The sequence below is a fragment of the Galleria mellonella genome, unplaced genomic scaffold, assembly GCF_026898425.1.
Source record: "Galleria mellonella isolate WM207_F2 unplaced genomic scaffold, CSIRO_AGI_GalMel_v1 utg32, whole genome shotgun sequence".
In the NCBI taxonomy this organism is placed as follows: Eukaryota; Metazoa; Arthropoda; class Insecta; order Lepidoptera; family Pyralidae; genus Galleria; species Galleria mellonella.
In genome coordinates this window covers 6788938-6815755 of record NW_026442075.1, presented here as the reverse complement: position 1 = coordinate 6815755, position 26818 = coordinate 6788938, and the positions used below count along the sequence as shown (strand labels likewise).

General features: G+C 30.8%; 1 protein-coding gene across 2 annotated transcripts in view; it reads right to left on the bottom strand.

The window, feature by feature from the left end:
* Nucleotides 1–15469: 15469 nt before the first annotated feature.
* Nucleotides 15470–26818, bottom strand: part of LOC113510807 (gonadotropin-releasing hormone receptor) — a 92713-nt gene continuing 81364 nt past the window's right edge. The window contains exons 3-6 of one of the 2 annotated variants that reach the window (XM_052896339.1): nucleotides 25006–25189; nucleotides 23553–23752; nucleotides 21086–21207; nucleotides 15470–15877 (exon numbers count right to left, since the gene is read on the bottom strand). In XM_052896339.1, the coding sequence (XP_052752299.1) occupies nucleotides 15748–15877; nucleotides 21086–21207; nucleotides 23553–23752; nucleotides 25006–25189 (636 nt within the window). In that variant the 3' untranslated portion in view covers nucleotides 15470–15747. The remainder of the gene's footprint in view (nucleotides 15878–21085; nucleotides 21208–23552; nucleotides 23753–25005; nucleotides 25190–26818) is intronic. The other variant, XM_052896340.1, reaches the window with a different exon arrangement.

The following is a 26818-nucleotide window of genomic DNA, read 5'->3' as shown; positions in this document are numbered from 1 at the left end:
CATCTCTGAAACCATGTAGTACGTGATCATTGACAATTCTCATAGCTCGTTGTTGCATTAAGTCGAAGATCTCTTTGCTTTCTTTTGTATTCTTTTTTCATAAACTTAAAGAAAAAGAAAAAAATATTAAATAAAAAAGAAAAAAGTCAAGTAAAGCTTGTAAATGCTATACATTTAAGAGAAAAACGGCGAAAAAGGAAACAGCGGCAATTAAATAGCTCAGTTTATAGAGAAAAAACAAATATGCGCAAAAATTTGACAAAGTTACGAAACGAAACTCCACTAGCTGTATATATATATATATATATATATATATATATATATATATATATATATATATATATATATATATATATATATATATATATATATATATATATATATATATATATATATATATATATATATATATATATATATAGCAATTTAAAATGTAAAACTTATATAGTAATGTTTTATTAAATGGAAAGCGAGGTTCAAACATTTTACTTTTGCAATTTTGTTTATCTTGCGAGTCGGGATCAATTAGATGTACTTATATTTTTTTTGGATTTAATAAACATACAATATATACTTTACAAATTATACTTTTCTTCTTTGAACCATTTTATTTCTTTACTTTCCAATTACACTTATATTTATAGCTCTCAGACATAAGTACTGTACAGTGTCTCGGTCACTATTGGACTGAATATTCTGTTTTTATACTCTTACAACTATGTTCGAGTGCACAATTGCTTTTTCCGTTAAATCAAATGCGCGCTCGTAGACTCGCTCATAGTTTCAAAACTTTATTTATTTATTATATTTATTTTATTACAACTTTCTAGTAGCAACTGAGTATTATAAATTAACTTACTTATAATCATATTGAACCTTAACATTGTGCAATAGTTAATTTAATAATGTGTTCTAGTAAAAATACTGAATAGTAATTTGAATACCTTATTTTCTTTTACATAAGTGAATACGATTACTTACAATTGTTTAGTCTATTGTAAAATATTGAAATTGATTAATTTGTTAGTGTGATACATTCAAATATTAAATATTTCTATTTGTAGCAAAAGGAAATACAAATCACTTATTTAATTCATTTAAATAGAAATAATAGTCAAATAAGACTTCCAATTCCTGTTTGTAGCAAAAGGAAATACAATCACTTATTTAATTAATTTAAACAGAAATGAATAGTCGAATGAGAGTCTTAATTTCTGTTTACAGCAAAAGGAAATACAAGCACTTATTTAATTAATTTAAACAGAAATGAATAGTCCAATGAGAGTCTTAATTTCTGTTTATAGCAAAATACAATCACTTATTTAATTCATTTAAGTAGAAATAATAATCAAATAAGAAACCCAATTTCTGTTTGTAGCGAAAGGAAATTACAATTACTTATTTAATTCATTTAAATAGAAATGAATAGTCGAATGAGAATCTTAATTTCTGTTTATAGCAAAAGGAAATACAATCATTTAATTTTTATGATTTAATAGAAAATCATTTGTGTTTATGAAAATATTTTATAAAGGTGTAGTACCTACCAAGTTAATGTTTCCTCGTTCACAGCTACAGATAATAACGCCTGCGCCGATATATATAACAAACCTAGCAAGCAAAATCCTTACGTAAAATGTTAATAGATGTCATTCCCTCATCTATAATTTATGTGAGGAAATGACGATGAGAGAATAACGAAATAAAGGATTTTTGCACATAAGTAATAATATGTAACCATATTGTCTCGTGCAATTTTAGGATATATTATTACCTCCAAAAATATATAAAAGTATGTTACAATATTATACAAATAAACGCTTCCCTTTTTAAAACGTGGTGTGAGGGAATGGTTATTAAAAATGTAACTTTGGAAAAGTTCTCCTTTAAAAAAATTTTAACAAAAATCCTTACCGTTCACGGATCAGTCTGCTATGTTTTATTATTATTAATATTGCAAACATTTAAAAACATAAAAGCTGCGTACGTAAATTACAGAATTATGGTGAAAATATTTATATTTAAAAATTGTGAGGGAATGATTAGATTTTTAAGGTCAGATTTAAGAACATCATCTGTCACATTTTCATTTGTGATTTTTTGATTACACCACATTTATTTACAGTATATATTATACTATTATATATAAGTAATTGATAGTAACACAGATTTTTCTAGGAAACTTTCTGAGCTATATATTAGAATGTGTTTGAATTTGGAGGTTCGGACACAGTGAGGGAATGATTTTTAGGGTATTCACTTGAACATATAATTTTTATTTTTAATAATATAGATAAATTTATTTCATAATTAGGCACGGCCAATGATGTAGTTTCTTAAAAAAAAAACTCAATGTTATCCTAAGATAATGCTTGATAAAAATTAGCAAGGACAACAATTTAATTTTTTTTTTGAGAATCACCATATATAAGGTGTTATTAAATCTTCTTGTTAAATCTGCATTTTCTGCTAAAGGGCATAGTATTAGATATATATAGAACATTACAATAAAAAAGGAATTTCATGTCTAAATAGTATGAAATTATTTAAAAAAATAAAATGATAAAATACTTAAATTTGTTCACTTCATGTAAAACGTCCTTATAACCATACTTTTTGTTTTTAGCGTAACATTGCAACAGCGCGTTACAAAGTATCATTTGTTTACTAAAATCACTGATATTCTGATATTAAAAATCGTAAATAACTTACAAATGTGAATAAATTTAATCACTTAGAAAAGGAGAAAAACTTCTCAACACACTTCAATCAGGCTTTGGACTGTCAAATTATTGTAACATCTTTACCCGCCTATTAATTTAGTTATCTTAAAAAATAAGATTTTATTTCAGCTATTTACTCACTAAAAAAATAGTGGTGGTAACTGCAGTGTATTACAATAATTTTGCGTGTTTAAAAGTTCATCACCTTATTTACAACACTTTTCTTTGTTTACACTATTTACACTAAACAAATTGTTGCACTAATACATTCTATATTTTAATACAAATGCACGCGCGTTTAAGTAGTTTCTTTGTACTTTTAATAACTAGCCCATTTTACTCTTAATTCTGTTAAATGTACGTGTGATTCGCGATTTTTTTGATCCACATTTCAAAAAATCATGTCCAGTTTCATCATAAACTAAGTCTCACATGACCGCATAAAAAGTCCAGAGGATTTAAAGATCATTGAATACCTTTATCCATCTCACACCATAGATCACAAGATCACATTTAGGTACAAAACTCCTATACATATATATATATATATATATATATATATATATATATATATATATATATATATATATATATATATATATATATGTGTAATAAATATATAAATCATAGCTAATCATACATTACTCGTTGTTTGGACTAATTTAATGTTAATAATCCGATACCGGTTCCATCGCATGGCTTGAAGGTCGTTTTACCACGTAAGAGAGTGCTGTCGCATCGCGCCTGAGCGCAACTATGTTCAGATTAAAAAAAAAAAGCAATATGGCGTTGGCGCGAAAAATGATGATGCAAGTTAGCTGCATACGCTCTGTTTCGTGTATTTATTTTAATAAAGGACATCTAATTGAAATTCATAGTTTGCCACGACGTGGTTTTGTATGCAACTTGTTAGAATAAGACTAAGTTTCTATTAATGGAAAAAGTGAAATGTGTCATGTACATGTGAAATACCCGAAATCACGCCACCCTATTCAAATACAACATTTGTACGTGCTCCGGAGCCCGTGAGGATCCTTAGCTGCGCCGTGGAGAAAGACAACAATCCCAGGAGGCAGGTGAACCAGCACATCAAAGAGGTACGATTAATTTAAATTGTTGCGAACGGCACACCGGTCTAGGAAAGTTATCATTAACCGCCTTCTCTGCCGACCCTTGGACTTTTAGTTTTTCGCCCATACACTCGTTATATAGATTGAAGCACTTTATTGTTGTAATAATTTAAAATATTTAATGTTCACGAAGGGACTTTTTGATAGAAAATTTTATTCCCTTTGATTGTTCATTCAAGAAATTATTCAGTAATTCCTAAAAGTAACCCTTGAACTTTTTTTAAAAATAACATATTCCAACTTTATTATATGGAAATCAAATATTGTGAAAAAATCTACATGTTACACCAAAGGAGGCTTTGCGATAGGTGCAAAACTAATGCGTGGGGGTATTACTTATATAATTTGAATGGAAAATATTTTGGTATTGGATTATTTATAACGTAGATAGTTAATTTTATGAATTTTATTTATTTATTTATTTAACACTTTATTGCACCAACATTACAGGATTTGTCTTCGATTTAAATACGTACGAGTGCACACCAATTTTTTTTTAGTTTCGGGTACATCAATTTTTGTGGTATCTTCTCCTCGCTATTTGATATGGATAACGGAGTATCATTTCTTAGAGTGAATATTCTATTAGTTAGATAATAAAATCTTATCGATATTTTCCTATATACCAGTGTGATATGCACTTATTGTACTCATACTATAGATGAAAATTTTGGAACAAAATGTCCCTATATACATAAAAATTAAACTTAGATGGGGTATTCTCTGATTATAGGTGAATCGTGGTGGTCATAGTGAGAGCGTCATGACCATAGTAATTTTTGATGTAGTAACTACTAACGGTGAATATTATTACGTTCATTATTGTACCTATCTATTAAAATTGTAGAGGCAGCTATGCGCCGGATTAATAAAATTTGATTCGTCTTGCATTACTGCTATAGCTATATATAGGAATTACAAAGAGTTTAGTTTAATCTTTTTTATATTTTGTTTTCTCTGTCGCATAATAATTTAAAGAAATATAATATAAAAGTATAAAAAGGTTGTTAGTACTGGTGGCGGTGAAATGGTGCCCTCTTGTGCCAGCACCGAATAATGACAAAACCGATAATGGTAACACAACGAGTTTTCCCATAGGCCGCTTATTATGCCACCGACCTTTACATTAGTAGCATCTTTTTTTACTGGTACGAGGAGTGAGAGTCGGAAGGTACTACTTTACCCATAATGACCAGAAATAGTCTGCTAAGCGAAGCCCCTTCCTCCAAGCGGATCTTCTTCACAGTTTACTCTCTATTACATTAGCTAAAATTTTATAGAAAGAGGTCTTTCTCTTTCTATAAAACTTTAGCTAATGTAATGAAATGAGCCTATAAGGAAGTAAAATAGCATCAAAGCTTCTTTACTATCTTTAGTGATAGGAACATGCACAAGAGGTTTAGAATTAACTAAGGTTTCCGCTTTTTAATAATAAGGTATGTAGTATTCATTTCTTTTATTACATTTTATTGCTTGTCGCTCTTCTTTTTCAGATTCCTTTTTTTAATGTTACATATATAGCAGCCTTTATGTTCTTGATAAGCCTTTGTCAAAAACTGCCCATGAATGGTGCAGACGGTGGTATAAAATGCCATTCATTTTTTTTTGGTTTGTGGTGATATCTAATAGTCTATGTCTGATGATGGTTTGCATGGGAACAAAATAGTCCAGGCCTACGATTGTAAAAGCCCGAACAAGCTGTTCATGCCTGTCGCCTGGTAGACTTCCGACTCGTGGAACAATGAAGATAGCATTACGGATCTTGCAATGGAGATTCTCACGAGCCACTCGTTTTAGTTCATTCGTTCATAGGCCTCAAGTAAAGTACATGGTAATTTTATCGCAATTCTTCTACAACAAATTTCATTATACATTGGGTAAACATTTCAAAATAAACTATTCTAGAGAGACGTAGTAGACCAAATTCATCAATTCATATGTCTAAATTGTAAATGGCTGCTTTTAAGTAGAGGTTTCTTTCCTTAATTAGTATCGTAATCTTCTGCAAAACTTTTCAGATCTAGGTAAGATGTTCATTTACGTTTAGATAAATTAAGATAATCGATACTTAATCTATTATAATTGTGAATGAAGAGACATTAATTGATATTGAGAGAGGTCAATAATATGACGGAAAATTAAATTTCACAAAAATTTTGCTCGATTTAAATTTATAAATTGGTAGTTTGATGTTAAAAACGTAGTGCCTTGAATGTCGTCGGCAACATTAAGATCGTCGGCATGTATTGACATTATTAAATCATTTTAATAATTTTATACAAAATTATTGAATCAAATTTATTTAAAAGATTAATTTTAATATCGAGTTATTTCGCCACAAGAACTTTAATATAAGACTAGTTCCTGCAATCCTAGTTAGTCGCAGTGTGCGCTGCGTAAATTTTTTTTGAAGATGAACAACACGATACTACACCTTGCTGCTAGGATTAGATAACGAGTAGTATAACTCTGTATAAACTTTGTAAAAATTAAAATGATTGACAATGTCAATAGTCTGTCTTGCTACATCCAATACTATAAACAACTGTACGTGTCGTATTTTCGTAAAAAGAAAGAGCTGTAGTTTGTGCTTAAACATCATACTTGATAATGTTGTCACATCTAATTATTTAAGAGCATATTCTTAAATTTGAAATGGCACGTTCATTTTTAATAATACCTTTTTCCGAACAGTTTACTCCTCTAATAGTAAATTTAATGAAACTTACATCTACTTTCTGTGTAGGTATAAGTCACCAATACAGTTCAATTTAATTGGAGAGCTTGAATTGAGTTCCAATAGAAGCTTCAACCTCTGTGCTAATAAGAGTCACCCTATAGTCATCGTCTAGTAAGGTAAACGCACTAATATTACCTAGCTGATCCGCGAGTGTTACCGAGGTAAACTTCGAGAGCGGTTGCGTACTAACCGATGACGTATGTGCTATCGCTACGTTAGAAGATTCAATACTAAACTAAGCGGGTTAAGAAATAGAGATGGGGACATCAAAGACACTAGTCTTGGTATGGGCAGTTACCTCGCTACATTTAGCCGGCCATTATAAGTAGGCGGATTAATAATTTGTAGTTTAATCTCGTCATGATGATTAAGTTCTTTTTCTAGATTCGTGATGACTCGTACCAATACCTGTTTAAGATTTTAAAATGGCGTATAAATATTAATATGGTCTTTATTAAATGTATCAGTATGTGTGTTGTGTATTAAAGACACTAATGGGGATGCTTCTGAAACCATGGGTGCACCATCGCGTTGCTCATTGGCACTAGTAGGTGCATCCAACCATTGCTTAACCTTCCGCAAGCAAGAGGAGGTCCGGCTTTAATGAGAGGTGGGCATCACTTCAATGGCCACTAATTCTGCTTCCAATTCTAAATTAGTGATGGTATACTTGCGTTCAGCCTCGAATTTGGCAAGAAGTCGGGAATATTTTTACCTGGTAGTCAAAACGCGCGTCAATGTGTCAAAGGTTCGAATCTCGCTTGTGACATCAAGAAAGATGTTGGATTTACAAAGCGTTAAGTTTTCATCTTTTTTCTTATTCTTTTTTCTTTATATGTCATATAATAGTTTAGAAAAATATAATATAAAAGTATAAAAAGATGTTGTTAGTACTGGTATCGGGGACAATAGTAATATTTTTTAATTAAATTAAATTACATGAGAATATAAATTAATCGATAAGCTTAGTTCCAATTGTTTTATGTTTTATCATGAAAGTCATACTTGCACCCCTGTAGCAATATTAGAGCACCCTTCTCGACCAAAATTCGGTTGTGCGGAAAATTTTCGTGAAGTCTGTCGTAACCTGAAGTGTACATACTCATATATGAAAGCAACCTCTCATGTCTGCTCCAGTCAGGCCCTACTTATTGTTTTCTGCTCGTCAAATTGTGATCGTAAATCGTAATATAATTAGATTAAGAACATTTAAATAGAGTTCGAAATTCTCCCTGACTTTATCGTAATGGAGATTTGTTGTCTATCTCCATGCGATTCCTTGGAAACCATCGTGGTAAATTCATAATAAATTCCAGACCATGGACCAACCAGTCTTTTTATACAATTTTTTTTTCACCCATACTCTCACTGATGTTCCATTAACATAAGTCAAGTAAAACAATGTGGACTTTAACAGAGTGTGTATAAGTTTAGTAAAATATTACAAGTGACACCAAAAACTACATGAATTAGTTTTGTTTAAAAAATACAAAAAAAATATATCTTATTATCTTTATATTTTTTTAAATAACTTAAATTAGCCAAAAAGCTAACGATCCACTTAAACATTAAGTACTTTAGTAAAAAAAGACTTTACCTTACCTTTTATAGTTCTTTGTTAATATTATTGACTGCTACTATTTAAATGTCTAATTATGGATTTTCGTCCTCAAATTACAGGTCATCCGGACTGGGTGTAAAAGTAATTTAATTGATCAAGATAATAGGAGTCTGAATATTTTCAGCCCAAGGGAAATCAAGAACAGTCAATCAAATTAAATGTTTTAATCACTTTTATGAAGTCAATATTGACTATCGATTTCATCACAACGAATCTAAGAATAAATAACAATATTGAGACAATTGCTTAAGCGACATCAAATTGGACAGGTTCTCAATTCACCAGTATATTTTTTATCTGCGTTATACGATATTTTTATTAATTTTGAGTTTACTCCTACATTTACAATAAATCGAATTGCTTGTTAAATATATGCACCTTATACAGATGAAGTTGTAAAAGATCAATAACTAAATACCTAATATTCTTTAATTATCATCAAACAAACACATACGCACGCACGCAAGTATACCCTCACTTACGCACGTACGTACGCATGTTGCATGCACGCACTCACGCACGCACACACACCCGTCCTCACGCATTCACCTACACACGCACGCACACACACGCGCACGCATTCTATATTGGATAATATTAGCTAATATGGTAAATCTAATTTTCTAGTAAATATTGAAATATAACGGAGTATTGGAAATTAATGTTTGTATTTGGCAGATATTAAATTATTTATGAATAAAGTGCCAATCGACTGATAAAATTCTATATACTCTATAATTATTGGCTATAATTTAAATTATTCTTTTTTTTGATTAATATCGTATCTAAAACTTTTTATATTGATGAGTTTGTAATTAAGTAAAGTGCTAGTTTTATGTATTGTATTTTGGAAGAGTGACACAACAACAAGGTGACCGCCCACTTAATTGAAAATTATGTCCTTCGCTTACAGACATACTTCAACGATTACAAAATGACCCTTATGATGTAAATGATGTTGTTTTGTTTCAGAAAATACTAATTGAAAATATTACTGTAGTAAAGTAAAAGTAAACATGAAATAGAAGACCATGTTTATATTCCCTAATATTATATTTTGCATATATTTTTTTGAATTTTACGACTTTTTAAAAAGTTTCCATCAATACGAAATTTATATTTGCATAAAGAAATTATGCAAATAACGGCGAGAACAAACCTCGTGAACCAAGGAAAATTTTATATAAAGTTGCTTATATAGGTACCGCTGTTTCACTTTTGTTTCTTGTATTGCTATTTGGTCCCGAGCTCTTGTGTCCTAAACATAGAATAGATTACACCTTTATTTGTTGTAAGTATCATAAGAGGCCACTAAGGGAATTTAATCGTCGAATGTGCAGCAGCGTGTCTCCTAAAATATCACCAAAGCCTAAATGCAGTTGTCAACTTGCTTACCAAGCGTGGTAAAGATTGTAAACCCCTAGGCAGTAAACAATTAACCGTTAATATGATGGTGATGGTGATTGCTATTTAGATTTATAGAATAGATATGGTAGCATAACGTCTTAACTTTTCGGAATGTCTGCGAAAGGTTTGGTATAGAAGAACAATATTATAAGGATGGAATAAGGTACAAAAAACTTTATATTCAATACAATATATACATATTAAATATTAAGGTTGTATTCCTCATACGTTATTATTACTAATCGTATTAGGATGGATATCCTCTATGTTAAAACTTTTTAGGCTGCCTCTGTTATGTCTTTGAAGTGCATTTGCATATAAAGTATATTAATGTAAATGTCTATACATGGAAGTTATTTAGTAAAAGTGAATATGAGGTCTTATTTGTTAATTTATTTATATGTTTTTTTTTATGTTGAATGGGATTTTACAGTTGTATTCCCAAAGATCTAACTTAAAATATAGTGTATGTTTTATTTTGGTATACTATTTATAATCACACATCATAGTCAGCGATTTCATGGGTTTTCTTATTTCTGAAGTCTACGTGTACGAAATTGTGGACAAAAACTAGTATTTTATTGATATTAGCTTGTAACAGTTTACAAAGGCATGACAATGTGGGCAGAGGGTTTCAAAATAGTTTTAATGAATATTTATAAATTTGCATTATAGAAATTTTTAAACAAATAATTAATTTTTTTTACTGCCTTTAAGAACACCTAATAGTACAGTAACTTTTTAAATAAGATTATTTAAAAAAAATAATATATAATATTTTATCTTTATTTTTTTATTTTACTGTGATAGTATTATAAAATATTATACGAGTACTTTAATATATATAGTATTTGTGGTGTAAATAACAAATACTCTATCTCTTTCCTACTCTCTAAATTGCAAACAACAACACAAGACTATGCAATAAAAGATCCCTGTGAACATGATACCCTCTGCTTTATGCAAAGGATCAAGTAGGTTCCTAAGTCAATACTCCTAAGTTATTTTGACATAAATCTAATAAGTTGCCAAAAGCTATGTACTAAACTGACGTTACTATAATTGAAATATATGCAATGGTATAACGCATTGTAATTACTTATAGTCTTTAATTACGAACTAAATTAATTATCGGATTAACTTACATGTATTTTAGTTGACAATACTCAACTAGTTTCGAGATTATTCGGGATTCTTAGTCATGAATGGCAGCTAAAGGCTAAGGGTATCAAATTATTCTAAAACTAGTCGAGTATTCTCAACTAAAATACATGTAAGTTAACCTGGTTGTTCTTACATTAAAATATAAATCAATCACAATAAACAAACAACAATAAACAACTTTTAGTAATTCTAGCTACGGCTCATAGCAATTGTATATTGTAATCATTTGACCTAATAAATACTTTATTGCTATTAATTAACACCCTTAGGCCTAGATAGATCTAGTGATTACTATAACAAATATGAAAGAAATGATGAAACCATGAAATAAATACTACAATTGTTCGTATAGGTGTTTTTTACTTTATCTATTACTAATGAAATATATAGTTTTTCTATTATAAATTTAATTTTTTTTTCTTTAGACATCCAGGCTATCTATAAAACGAAATAAATCATTATCGTCACTCTTAATTATTTTTTCCAAAAATCAGTAGTCGCCCAGTGTTCAAAGTATTCTATATACCAAATGTCATCAAAAGTAATTTCAGTATTAAGTTGTAAAAAACTAAGCAGGCATTATGCTAAATTCAATGACTCGAACATAAATTTGACAAATTCAGAGATCTGAGCTAGGAATCTGTTAGGATCGCTGTTCTGTAAATATTAACTAAACTGTCACTGTTCATGTATGTTATTAAACAACAAAGTCAAATTCAACAAGAAACTTGATCTTAATTAGTAAACAGAGTTTACTAATTAGTTAGTCATTGGATCAGAAATTACATTTACAGTGAAATGTTAAGGGGCCACGATGGGGGAGACGATATTAATCAATCTATGTGCACAGGTGTTCTTAACTTTGCAAGTAGATAGCACGTTACTGAATGGATACAAAATTACAATTATCTTTTCTGTATTATCTTAAGATAGTTCAAAGACGATAACACGGCCTCGATTTTATTAATATTTTTTACGAATATTTTACGTCATACCATTTCCAATTCTGTACGGATTTAGATTTTTTTTGTGCAATTGGCAAGTTTCTCTCTCATGTTGATTTAGTATTAACTTTGTTGCGATTGAAATCGGTTTCTTATTTGTGAAGGTAGTAGACTCCTTCTGCAATATTGTATTCAAGTATGGGAAATGTGTACATAACAAATATAAGTTTATCACAATAGCAACAGTCAACTACGTTATTCTATTTGTGATTATATCTGTAAGTATGTTTATACAAGCGATCACTGCTTGTATAAATATAATTACAGTAGACCAACACTTGACTGTAGTCCGAGAATTCCAAAATTAAATCTCAGCATAAACCTCTGTATTTTCAAATTTGTTATTCCTGCACCAAATTTTATTAATCTGTTTAGTAATCTATGTGTGATAGAGTAACAAACATCCATCCGTCGTTACAAACATTTGTGTTTATGATATGTGTAGGTATATATTTATTTATCCTTTTTTACTGACTATACGCGCCGCTCACAAAGATGTAAATTTTCTGTATAATTTTTCACACATTTACTTTCATACAAAACGTGGCCTGAGATTTACAAATACAATAAATGGGGGGAGGGTAGGTTAAGGGATTGTTATTAATAGGAGGTTAATTTCCATGTTCCCTGTTAGGTCAACCTCTGATTGCGATCCTCCCTGAAAACTATAGTGGATCTTGACTTGCTTTCATCATCACCTATCATCACTCATTGGTGCTCCTCCAGTGTATACCACCTGTATAGGCGGCGTTACCATTTCATTTCCACCCATAAAAAAAATATAAAAAGCCAAAAAGGTTACAAAAATTAGTGCAGCTGTTTCGATGGATAAGCATATTGAAATTCAGAAATAGATTTTTTTTATAATAATAATACCGATTTTAGAACATCAAATTGAACCTGGTTCTGAAACTGCAAAAAACTGCGTCTTTAGCAATCATAATTAAACTTAGTAGTTTTCATAAGTAAACTTAGTAGTATTCATAGTTGAAGACTTTTATCCTTTTTTTATTTATTGACTCCTCCATAAAATGAATAAATATAATAATAATACGTTTTGTCGGTGAACGGTCTTATCCCAACCAGTCTGGAACAACATCTCAGACGGTTGGGATTCCGAGGCGGCAGAAAGCGGTGCTCTTAGATTCTGCCCGCATTGTACGCCGGTTTCTCTCCCTGGGGCCCTGAACCCCGGCCGACTGTGCTCCTGCCGGGGGTTAGTTTGCCATCTCCTCTCCTTGAGAGGGGAGATGTGAATTTTTGTAAATATTAAAAATATAATAAAATGCAATGCAAAATGTATCGTTCCATCGAATATATCCATATACACATTCTCACCTTTTCTCTTAACATTAAATTAGGCATGCAAAATTAGATATGACATTCAGAAACAATACAAAACTTTTTTCTTTTTTAATCGACTTAAAAAATACCTCTTATGTTTAATTTCTCCTTCGATTGTATTTCTTTGCGTTCGGATAATATGATTATTCGCTAGTTTTTACCATTATTTTTTACAAATTTTTTTCATTTTAATTGACTTGAAATAATGCCTCCTATATTTAATTTCCCAATTCGCTTATAATTTTCGCGAGTTTTGATTATTATATTTTAATAACTTGTGTAACTCCTGTTTTGATTCCATAGATATTTTATTAAGATTAAAGACAGGTTTTTCTTTCTTTCCCATGAGTGTTGTGAGAGGGGACTAAGGGAACTAATGTTTGAGGAATGGGTAGCAGCGTCCCTCTTAAAACATCACCATCACGGTTGCTAATCCGCTTGCCAAACATGGTAACTACTAGCAAAACCCTCTTATAGGGCAGGCCTATATTCAGCAATGGACAGTAAACGACTAACATGATGAAAATGATAGACGGGATTTTCTTATTTTTAAATTAAGATTTATTATAAAAATAACAAGACAATTATTGAGTTATAAGTTGTAGAAATTTGAACGACTGAGAATAAATCTAATAAACATGGCTATGAAATTCAATTCACGCCTCTCCGATTCGATTTTGGTTGGTTTTTTAATATGACCTACTTAGAAAATTGTATTCGCGTGGAATAACATCTTAAATTACGTATTCTGATTAGGTAAATACCGATTTTTATACGTTTCTAAAAACCACTGTAGTCAACGACACAACAGTTGTGATACAGAATAAAGATCAAAGGATAAATTCAAACTAAATGGCTTACGACTGCATGAAAGAGCAGCCTTTGTGTATTTTCTAACTTTAATTAGTTTTAAAGTCGTAGGTACTTTATTTATCTATTCAGATAAATATTAACCAAATTAAATGACACTGCGAATCTTATAGGTTTCCATCGGTTTACTTGCATTCATAATTTTTCTTCATATATCAAAGTTACAATAATTGTATTGTTTTTTAATAACTATTTTCGCAACTTCCTTAATGTAATTTATTTTTCTGTAGTTTAGAAAAGCAACTAAAATGACCGATGTTTGATGGAAAGTGATAAATGCCGCCTACAGATATGAACAGTTCCACGAACATCACAAAGTATACTGTGACGCCCATGGTAACCTTCATACATATATTATTTCTATATATTATAACAAATTATTAAGGTCATATAACTGTTTCCAATGTTTTATTTAGAACCGTACATCAATTTATTCATCACCACAGCATATAAATATAATACAAACGATGAGAGTAGACGCTTATTAGAACGGATTTTACGATGGGACCAAAGGAAATAAATTGCAATTGCGGAAATTCCAATTTCGTATTATAGGAAGCACAAAAAAGTTTGTTACTTTAATAATCAGGTCAACTGCGAACACATTCTTCGTAATGCTGCCGCAGTTGTGTGCTGTTTCCGCGGACATTCATATTTTTGTTTAGGCATCATTGTCTACTGGCAGGACATCTATAATACTTTCGCTAATTTCCTAATGCTAGACAGAACATAGAAATAATATCTTGTAAGACTCTAATAGTGGTAAAATTTACAACTACAACTTACTTATACAGGGAAGAGATTGTTAGTAATGGGGTCTAAAAGTCCCATTGCTAGCATTACACCCTATCAAGTTGATTTCCATGTGGCTCCCTCTAAAAACTATCGTGATTTATTCTTGTTATAATTTACTTGTAATCTCTTATTGGTGACCTACATAAACACAGCTGGAAATACTATTCTATTTTCAACCATTCAAAAAACTTAACGAAGTTTTCTAAATTGGCCCGGGTCTGGGTATTCTGAGTTATGCTCCCATTTAATCATAACTTGGTTTTTCATATAAATTATCCTAACTTGAGGACCAAGCAATTGGTGTGATTTACAATCACACTTGTTTATTAATAAACTTTGCTAGTAGCAATTGTTGTACGTACGTATATATACATATAGACACGTATTTAAATTTCTAAGTAAATATAAAGAACGTAATATATCGTAAAGTTTTGTTATGCGTGCATTGTCAATCTCATAAAGAACTAGGATGTTATAGGCTTTTGCACTCATTGTTATAATTACTATTACTTCACTAGTGGATCCAAAATACATATTCATGACAGACAGAATTTTTTTCTGATGTAAATTGTAGAGAGTAAAAAAATTGTAGAGAATAATAACAGACTACAGAATAATAAGGAATCCTATGGACTTATTTGTAACCTATCTATTGATAATGAAACAACTTTAAAGAAAAAAATTTTAATATACTACTAATCTCCATTTTTTAATAAAAAAGAAACACATTTATTACTTTTTGTACTTAAACATATATACATTTATACAATAGGTCGGTAAAGCTAACACATTAATATATCTACACATATGTATCCACATGGTCTCTGTACGCAGAAGTTTTTCTGTCCATACAAACAACACAGCTCACTTGTCCGTGTTTAATGTCACTTTCCATTTCTAGGTAATGTCCACGGTAAACTCGATTTAGTTTGTTCACATCCCTTGCTTGTTATAAAAGACTTACGTTCTGTCCGTTCGAATATTTCGCCGACGACCGTAAAGATCGTATTGTGGTCAACCGAACTGAAGATGTGTGATCACCACGGCGTAACAACGAGGCCTGGTTGCCTCCAGACTCCCTGTAAAATAAAATATTATTTATTCAACTTCATAAAAAAGGGCTGTGATTTTTATCGAGTGAATGTATTTAGATAAACTGGGGTTATTGTAGATTCGGAAAGAATGTTAAAATAAAAGTTTGTATTAAAATATTAGCTTTTACCAGTGAATATCACTGGTGTCAATGTCCAGGGATCATGATACGAGTATGTCTATTGACCGGGATAAATAGTACCCTATATTCTTTTCCATCCTATGTATAATATATGTATAGCAAATTTCATAGTGAATATATATATATATATATATATATATATATATATATATATATATATATATATATATATATAGATTATAATTTCATAGTGAGTATATTATTGAGACTTTCAGACGTAACAACAAATAAACAAACAAACAAACAAACTCACTCACTTTCACATTTAAAACAAACACACACACATACACGCATATATTAATGAACGGCGTGATATTAATTAGACATGTTACATTGAAAATATTTAAATTTAAAACTCGAAATTGGGTATTTACATGCAGCCTTCCCGCCGTAATAAGGGGGTTTTAGCTCCGCAAATAAAAACAACAGATTCAATCGTAACAAGATTAATATGCTGCCAACAAGGTTACTCCATTATTGGCCCCATATTAATCTCGGCCCCATATTAATTGTGAAGAACCAGTTCAGAATTGGCGGTGTAATAGTATATATATTGCGTAATATAGTTGTAAAAAATCAGATGATTTGATAACCTACTAATAATAAACTATATATATATATCATAATATATGATATATATCGTTTAAAAACAAACTGTTTTATTCATAAAAATTTCAAACCTCTTATAAACCTATTCTATCGATTATCTTTTTCCTTTATGTTAGATTCTCGATTTAAAAAATGTGACAATACAGTGTAATAGTTAAAATAGGTTTGTAGATGGTTGTAGTTCATAAGAACTACATTTCTTCCTTACTCATAAGAGTAAGGAAGAAAGTTTTAATGCTTATTCGATACCTACCGGCTAAATAATTGCCTTACTTATTATTTTTTTATATTTATTACTTCACAGGCTGGACAGCTAGCATTGCGATACTCTGGAGTAATTACGCCTACACTACATAATTTACAAAAATAACTTTGATTTGTGTTCCTATCTGTTAAGGTAAGGTAGGCGTCCAAAGTTCCGCGTCGCACGCTTCGAACGAATCGCAAATAACAAATCTGTTTGTAAGTAGTTCATCTATTGTATTCGCAGTAATTGAAATGCCGACGCAACTGTCAATTGTTATTGTTGTCGGGCAAACGAGGTAATTTACGTGTATGAAGCTTTGAGTATTTGGAAAGTGTTCGAAGCAGACACGCAGGGTGCGTTCGCTGATCGGCAGTTCGTATGACGGTCATCGACACGCAACGAAAAATGGCCTTTACAAGCAACTGTGTCGGTTATTACTCATACGTTACGTGTGATGAAACTTAGTGAACGCAGTTGTATGTATGGATGCAGTTTCTGTACAAAGAATACTAAGGTCCGTGGCGTCCGATGCACGGGAGAGGAACTGTTAATTAATTAAAGCTCGCCAACCTTTAAAGAACACCAATATTATCATTAATATTATTTTAGTTTTTATTTGTTTATTGTTGAATTCAGACCTTTCGAAATCGGCCATAAGAAATGCTCTGAACTACTAATAAATGAAGTCTGTAACTTGCAATTAATTACTTTTCTAATAAATTTGTTAATTTATGTAATTTCTAAAAGAAAGAGTCAGAGTCAATCTCCGATTTTGATAATTAAATATGCAATTGACAAAGTCTCGCGTATTCGTGCTTTTTTAAATTGATTATGATAATAATCTAAACCTATGACAGTATTGTGTTTATCATATAGTTTTATATTTATTTACAATTATAAGAAACCACGTAAAAATTAAGGATCAATATTGAACGAAGAGCGCGGCTTTTCCTGTTGGTTACACAGGTGTTCCTTAATTTATTACATAAGTGAGCATTAAGAAGAGGTTTCTCGAAATTGCTATAGAAACAGAAATTAATGAGTTCAGTGAGAGCGAAGCTTTGGGAAACAGTCCGTTGCTATTCATTGAAAATTATAAACTTAAAAAAAAATATATTAAAAATAATATGCTATCAATATGAGAATAAACTATAGGATTTAATTTTAATTTAAAGTCGGAAAGAGTAATCAAAAGACTTTGAAAGAGTAATTAAAATCAACGAAAAATTTACATAGACATTGACATTGACATATTGTGTGTAGACACAAAAATACAATTACGAGTAAATTAAGAAATATCTTCTTTCAAATTAAATATCAAACAATTTAATTTACCAATTTAATAAACAATTTAATTTAATTTAGATTTTGCACCTGTTTTTAAGTAAGTCGAACCAGAACACGTATCAAAAGAAATCCATGTTATACTAAATTTCTACGCAACTCAATCAAAATTTGTACTATGCCTACAAATTATTTTTTACTTTCACGTGCACTTTGAGAAATAAATTTTCGCCATGTAAAATATTTTACATGGCGCTGTATGAATATATTAATATTAGGTAAAAATTTTATTTAAAAAGAGTAGTATATATTTAGGACAGTCTCGTATATAATGAGCGAGCTTACATCTTTATATATTATATTATAAATATATAATATTTCCGCATATTACTTTATATGGAAATAACAGTAATTTACGACAACGCTTTCGGAAATTGGTTCTTTGAACATTGTGGTTTTATTATACGTACAATATAGTATATTATTAAGCACCGTTGACTTATATAAAGCAAATAATTTACCCAGTTTAGAAAGTTATTTATACCACACATACATTTGGACAAGTATAATTTGGTTCATAAATAAAACCGGCTTCAACCGTAGCAAAACCAGTTATTTTGATTTTAAGACTCCTATAGGACCAATTTAAAAGCATATCCTTACAAATAAAAAAAAAAAAAATCGATTTATAAATGACTAAGTTCTGATGTAACAAAATTTTTTTTTATATAACACACTCAATGGACACACATTTTAAATAAATAAAAGTATTAAATATTATAATTAAAAAAATACTAATTGTAAACCAATAACTGAAACTAATATATTTTATACTGAAACTAATATAATTTTAATTCCGTACATTTCATGGTCCGTCCGTCCGTTCGCCTGTCAACACTTTTTCTTAGGAACGTGTGGAGATATCAAGTTGAAATTAATATCATACACTCAGGTCTGTAATCTCTTAAAGCAGTGAAAAAGTCAATGAAACTTCTAAATCGACGCAGTCAAAAGACACGGCCGTTTATGTTTCATTTATATCGCATATTTTGATATTTATAATGGGAATCAAAATCTATGAGGTACTTTCAATTGACATAGAATCATGAAATTTGGCAAGAAACAATATCATATAGCACAATTTAACAAAAAAATAATTTAAACTTGATGATTTTGTACGGAAACCTCGTTGCGCAAGTCCGACTCGTACTTAACCGGCTTTTTAATTATGACTTCACCCGCATTCCAAATTTGTTGAAGATTTGTTAAGCTCTTAAATATTACATTTATAATATCATCAAAATCTTCTAAATATGCAACATTATTATGTTTTTGAAAATTGTACATTTTGTGTTTTGGCCATCTAAACTCCGAGTTACTTTTTGTTATCCTTATAAAATATACAAATAAATATTTCGCACATAATGGCCCAATTAAGAGGCTAAGTGAAGAAGTATATAAGTACCCATATAAACTTGCTAATTAAAGCGGTAAATAATTCATCATCGAGATAGATATGCGAAGAAGAGAAGCACAGTGGATATTAGCTCACGATGAATAAAATAACATTACGGCACGAACGCTCAATATCTAATAAGCTTGGTGAGAAATGTACAACGCAGTTGGATTGTACATTTTCTCACTAAGCTTATCGAATAATGGATTAAAATTGTCGTCTCGCATTTCTACGTTATCGCAAAGATGCAAGCAGCCGGCAGGCGATCATTAAAAATACTGAAAGAAATAAATGAAACTTCAGTGATAGGAAACATTTTAATATTTTCGTGATATTTATTAAACTCGATATATTGCCCTGTAGAAGGTATTTTGTATATCATAATGACTAAAAGTAGGCATTATGAAATATGAAACATTTATAAAGATCTGTTTCCTAAATTTATTACTCGAAACTACGTATATGTATGTAGATATTCCTGACATTTTTATATTTATAATTCTTACTCATTTAAGATATTAGTAATTATTTAAAAAAAAAGGCAGTTTTTGGCATTGTTTTAAAATGTAATACAGTAAAATAAAATATAATGTAAACAGACTCTTGCATAACGTAATGTTACTGATTTTTATCATAATGCACTAATTCAAGAATTGTCATGTTCGATATATAATCAGTCGTTTACTGCTTTTACAATTTTACAGCACCGAGTACGTGCATGGATGAGTGCTGAAGGCACTTAATCCGTAGACAGGGGCAAGAGGTCGACTTGTCTTGATGAGTTATGGCTAACGCCTAAAATCATTTTTGCTGTTCCGATCTTAGCTTAGCTCCCGTACTTTGATCTCCGTCAAGAGACTGGGGTTCGATTGTGGTCGAAAGTTGATAAGTGACTAACTTTCTTAGCAGTCAGAAGAGACAAAGCGTGGGTGATATTGATATAACTGATAAGTAATAAGATTAGTAGGTATATAAAATGAGTGTATAAGTCTTAATAACATCAGAATAGACGTGTTATCGTTTTCTTAATTTTTTTTTTAATTAAATTAGTTTTGATAATTCTTTTTTCAATTCATAGGGCTTTTAATCACTTTTAGCTTTCTAACTCTTCCTTAACTGAGAGACTTTTAGCATTAACTATACCTTGTGCTAAAAACTAGATAAATAAAAAAAGTAAATAAATAGAGTGTTGGTCCTATTTCTATAGCAATAACTACTGTTATGACATAATGCGTTATTTTTTTTGGAACGAAATTCTGCTTGTCATTTACAAGGACTTAGGTATTAGAGACTAACGGGCAAAATGAATGGTTCTTTTTTTCCTCACAAATACTTACATCTAGTATAAAATTTCATTGTGTTTTCTTCAAGGGTCTTAAGTTATTCAGCCTTTAAATAATGGAACATAGTTACGTAAAATAAACGCTAAAAATCTATTTATAAGTAAGATGTTTTACCTGTCACTGTGTCTAGAAAGTTTTTTCTTTGGCCACAAATGAAATGCTCCATATATGACCGGATTTACCAGACTGTTTGACATTCCAAAAAAGAATATTCCCGACAAAAGTTCTTCACTTTGCTGTAAACAAAATATGTGTAAAAATTATTACTATTGTCATAATTACTTGTACGACTACAGCTTCACGGGTGAGGACCTAGTGCAATCATGCGCCGTAGGATTATACTTTGTGGCGTAATATGAAAAAAGTTTATGTCCATCAGTGCACAATAGATAGGCTGTGATGATGATGATAACTAGTACGTTTATATAATATACCTAAATAATATTAGCTTATCCGGTTATTGTAGTTTTGGCCCTACTGCCAAAAATATTTTTTATGGCAAGAAAAGTTAACTTGTCTTTCAAGATGGAGCAAAGGGTATACATTTAAAGGTATACATTTATTAAATTTGATTAAAATCAGATGAGCGGTTTAAATAGTATTGTAAGTGAACATTCTGTTTATCAAACTGCTGTTGGCGTAGGAAGCTTCTATAGCTCCACCAAACAAAGGAGACATGTGCCAATGGCACTACAAACGCGCAGATGGTGTAGCCTATTGTCAATTCTTATTTACTAGGTACGATATTTTAGTCTGAGCGCATCGCAACGTATTCTGAACCTCGACTTGAGCAATGTGCTTTAATCTCTAATTGAAAGGACAGGTGGGTCCCAAAGCTTTCGAGTACTGGACTATCCGGTGTCGTTGTATGCGTATGTAATAGTAATACAAGGTCAGTGCTAGAGGAGTGACACGATGGCTGGTTATCGTCATGAGGTCATCGAGTTCATCAAAAACATATCGATGTCTCAAAGTCGAGGGCGACGTTGTCATGGTACAAGATTTCTTTTCGGTACATAGTACATTGACATACATAATAATGATAATAAGTGGGTTGATATATGAGTGGGCGGATTTGAAATAAAGTCGAGATGCTTCCTTCATCAAATTATCCTAGTAGGCGGCTTGATTGCAGACTCGCTTGATGTGAGAGCCAAACGTTAGTTTATTGTCTAAAGTCACGCAAAAGTGACTAAGTACGCCTAAGTATTTAACGTGTGGTGTCCATGAAATGGTTTGGTCGATTAGTTAAATCTTTTTCCCGACTAAAGTATATTGCTGCAATTTTTTTGGAGTTTATTCTTATATGACATCGACGAAATTATTTGCCCAATATTTACAATTTTACACAGATGAGTGACAATGACCATATGACCAAGCGTGAGTATCTTATCTCATATTCGCATATGGAGTCAGCTAAGCCGTTGCATGTCGACCCATCGGGATCTTTTGTGCTTCCCCCTGCCTTATACCATCATTGCGTATACATACACGAGCGTGAGTAAAGAGGGCCGCGTTATCAGCGAATAGTGACATTTTGACCTTTAGACTACGGAAACGAAGGATGTTAATACACTCAGTAAAGTAACGGAAAGGTGACCGCGCCCTGAGTGACGTCAGTTCCAATAGGTGAACGAAAATCGTGATATGGGATTTATATATAATATTTTTTTTTAATTAACGCATTGTCTGATGAATACCAATCTTGTTCACATTATTTACTCATTTTACATTCTTAGCTTAAATAATCTATTCTAACAGATTTTGGCATAATTTTGGATTAGCCTTTTTAAATATTTTAATTCTTCATCATTATATCAGTCGTTATTTGTCCACTGCTGAACATAGGCTTCCCATTATTGGGGGATTTTGCCAGTAATTGCCACGCTTGGTAGGCGGATTGACATGCTGTAGACAAGCCCTAGTGATGATAAGAGGGTTACTGCTGTCTATCTCTCAACCATTAAAATTCTTTAGTCGCCTCTTATGACACTAACGAGAAAAGAAAGAGTTGCCCATTTTATGCCGGGACCATACGGTATATAAAATATTTTATTACCAATAGTGTATTTATTATATTTGTCTAATATTAAAAATACCTAGTCAATGTCTTTCCATAAAAAACAAATCTGCTTATATTAATGAATTGGAATGGCTTTTAGAATTGTAATAATCTTGTACTTAGTAATTTTTGTCAGTAACATAATAACAAATTATATGCCAGGAAAAGAGATAATGCCAGTTCTGTTGGCTATTTGATTCAAAACTGCCCTTGTGAAGATGAAAAAGGCTTTATTTACTAAATTCGTTCTTTCGTGATCATTATAACAAATAAATACAAATTATAAAATTATATCGAAAAACCGGTAACCGATGAGGAAGAAAGATTTTTAGTAGCAATCCCGTACGCAAAAACGTAGTGTAGGACTAGTACTCGCCACTAGATGGAGTGACGACCTCAAATACACTGTAGGTATTCAGTGGACACAGGTTGCTCAAGACCGTTCTTTATGGTAGTCTATGGGGGAGGCCTATGTAAATCGGTGGATAGATAACTGCTATATATAATATCCATACTTACATCTTTATCTGGATTAAGAAATGTAAATATTATCATCATAATGTAGTAAGGAGTCCACCATATTATAAAAGCGGCAACAATCACGACGGACATCCTTAAAGACTTCATTTTAGCTCTATCGATGAGTCTTCGTCTGTTCATATCAGGAGTTAGATATTTCTCTTGTCTTATTACTTCAGGTTGAAAAACTTTTTCGCTCTCTGGAAGGAAGTTTATTAATTATTTTAAGGTAAGTACTATAATCCATAGTAAAGATTAGAAGTTTATTACCAAGAACTTATTATTTTTATTAAATTAGAGGTAATAAATAGAAATAAATCTTATTATATTTAAAAGGTATGAATGCTTATTTTCTATTCTAAAATAATGTAGTCAAAAAAAGTTACATAAATATTTAATATATATAAAGTATGATATATCATAATAAAATAAAAAGTAATAGATGTTTTGAAACCGCAAGTAATTGTAAAGTAATTGTATAACATAAAGTGTAATATAAATTAAGAATAATATAGCTATAGTAATTTGTAGATAATAGTGTTTATTTTACAATTATTAAGATACTTCTACATGTTTCTGTATGATTTAAGAATAATTATAAAATTTACTTTATATACACAATCGGGACTTAACGCGATGTAAAAGCCTTTACAGGTAAATAACACCTACATACCTGTTTTTTTATTGCCGACATTTTGAGCTGGATTGCACCACGTCGTGGTCACGACAGGACAATTTTCCTATAAAGGCTTTTACATCGCGTTAAGTCTCGATTTAAAATATGTCTAAACAATGCTAAAGTTTAAAAGTAACTAATTATAATATTGTTTGTTTTCCCATATAAAATAAATAAATATTAAAATAAATACACCTGTTTGTAATTTCGACGGAGATAATCAAATTTTTTTTAATAATTATCATTAACAACTACCACATTAACAATTTACATTAACGATAATGAACCTAATTTGGTTACATTCACATACCATTTATATTTTTCAGAGTATAAATATTTTATATACATAAAAGCTGTAATGCTGTCTAACAAGTAAACCAGATTTATAAAGCTATTTAAACGAATCAACGACCTTAATTATGACAAATATTTGTTGCTACCAACGGGGAATAGAATTATTCCATAAATAATTGTCAAGAATCTGTTTATAATTTCCTATATAAAAAATACAGATGAATCGAAAACCTTCATCTGTTTGATGTGGCTTAAAAATATTACAAAACCTTCGAGCCCTAAGAAAACTCTAATTAATAAATATCGACCTTTGTGACAAATGACTTTTAAATAACGAAATATGCGCAACTCCGCGACAAAAGGATAAATTTTAATTTTAATAAAAAGCATCTAAAGAAATTATAATACTAAAATTCCATTTCAAAATTTCTCAAAGTTCACTCGGGACCGAAGAGGATTAAACTTTCTGGATTATTCACTTACTTGCTATAGTTCTTACTGTCGATACATAAGTCGACACGAGGATGACTAGAGGCAGTACAAACATGAAGATTAATGACAATGTTGTATAGGCTTGCTCTTGCCAGCGCTCTGTGTAGAATCCATGTGTGACGCATTGATAAAAGTCTTCAACAAACGGCCCTTTTGCCACTCTAAATACTACAGTCTGTAACAAAAACATACAGGATTCAGCAAAATATTGAAATTTGAAGAGATGTTGATCATCTGCGTATAATCTAAAACACCAAATCTGTAATAAATAGAAAAAATAATCAAAATTGCATTATTTATCCCTACAAATGAGAACATCTGCACTACTTCCACAGGTAAAATATTATTATAAAGATTAATTCCAAATTCTATTAATCAATAAACTAATAATCTATATCATTTACTGCTCCATTAAATTTTCTTAAAAATAATATTCCTACCCAGGGTATGATCCCGTTTATTAAAGATAATTGCATTATGTTTTATTACACTAATCATTAGCCCTAATTAAAATTAATTAAAATTGAAACGGAAAATAATGAAAATGTGTTTTTTTTTTTTTTATTTGTAACTGTAGTACACCATTGCTATATAAAGAGGGTAAGTCTATGGTCAGCAATAAAAGATAATACCGAGTTAGTCGTATGAATAACGACTGGGTCTCAGCGTGCCATACCCAAACCCAAACCCAGTCATTATTCATGAAACTAAAAAACCTTAAGGAGCGTAGTCGAAATCTGTAAATAATTTTTGAACATTTCTTTCTAAATCGAGTACGTGACGTGCATGATTTGTATGAAAAGTTAAAAATTCATTTTAAAGTTTCGACTACTTGAGAAATGTTTAATGACACTTCTTTTTTTAACCAAAAATGCCAAAAAACCCATTTGCTAGAACGTGGCAACTATTGCATATAAACGTGACGACTGTGATACCCATTGTGTATTGCCATTACTAAGAGATTTTTTGCCTCCACAACTTGTAATTTCACTGCTATATCCTACCCTTCAAACAAATACACGGATATACTAGTGTCACTACTTTGTGACCAACTGTTTATATTTAAGGAAAAGAAAACGGCAACAAAGAAGTAAAATACTTATATTATTATAATTAGACATTTACATAAAGATACAATTTCAGTATTCTTGTTTAAAATATAATGAATATGTGTTTTATATGTTTTTCTAAATGATCTTTAGAACTATAAAAGGGTTTCAGACATACGATAGTTTTATTTATATTTGGTCGCTTAATAAAAAGTTTATATAAATAAATTTTTAGAGGATATAAAAATGTTTTTGTGAGATTTTATACGCAATAATAGAGCTGTACAGAGAAGAAATTATGAGGGTTCCGCTTTGATCCTTTGACTACAGAACCTTAAGTTAATACGAAATATTATTTGAACAGTTGATTTTTTTTACAACACAGGGGGCAAACGAGCGTGCGGCTCACCTGGTGGTAAATGACTACCGCCACCCATGATCACTCACAACACTAACGGCATTGCAAGGGTGCTGCCGGCCTTTTAAAAAGGAATATGCTCTTTTTTTGAAAGTTATGTTGTCGTATTGGTTCGGAAATACTCCTGCTGGAAGGTGATTCCAAAGAGTGGTTGTGTGTGGAAGAAAGTGCCTTGAAAAACACACGGTGGAGGACCACCACTCGTCCAGATGGTTGGGATGAAATTTTAGTTTATGGCGGGTTGTACGATGGTGAAAATCAACAACAGGTTCGAACAATTCCTCAGAGCACTCTCCATGATAAATTCGATAGAAGATACACAGAGACGCAACATCTT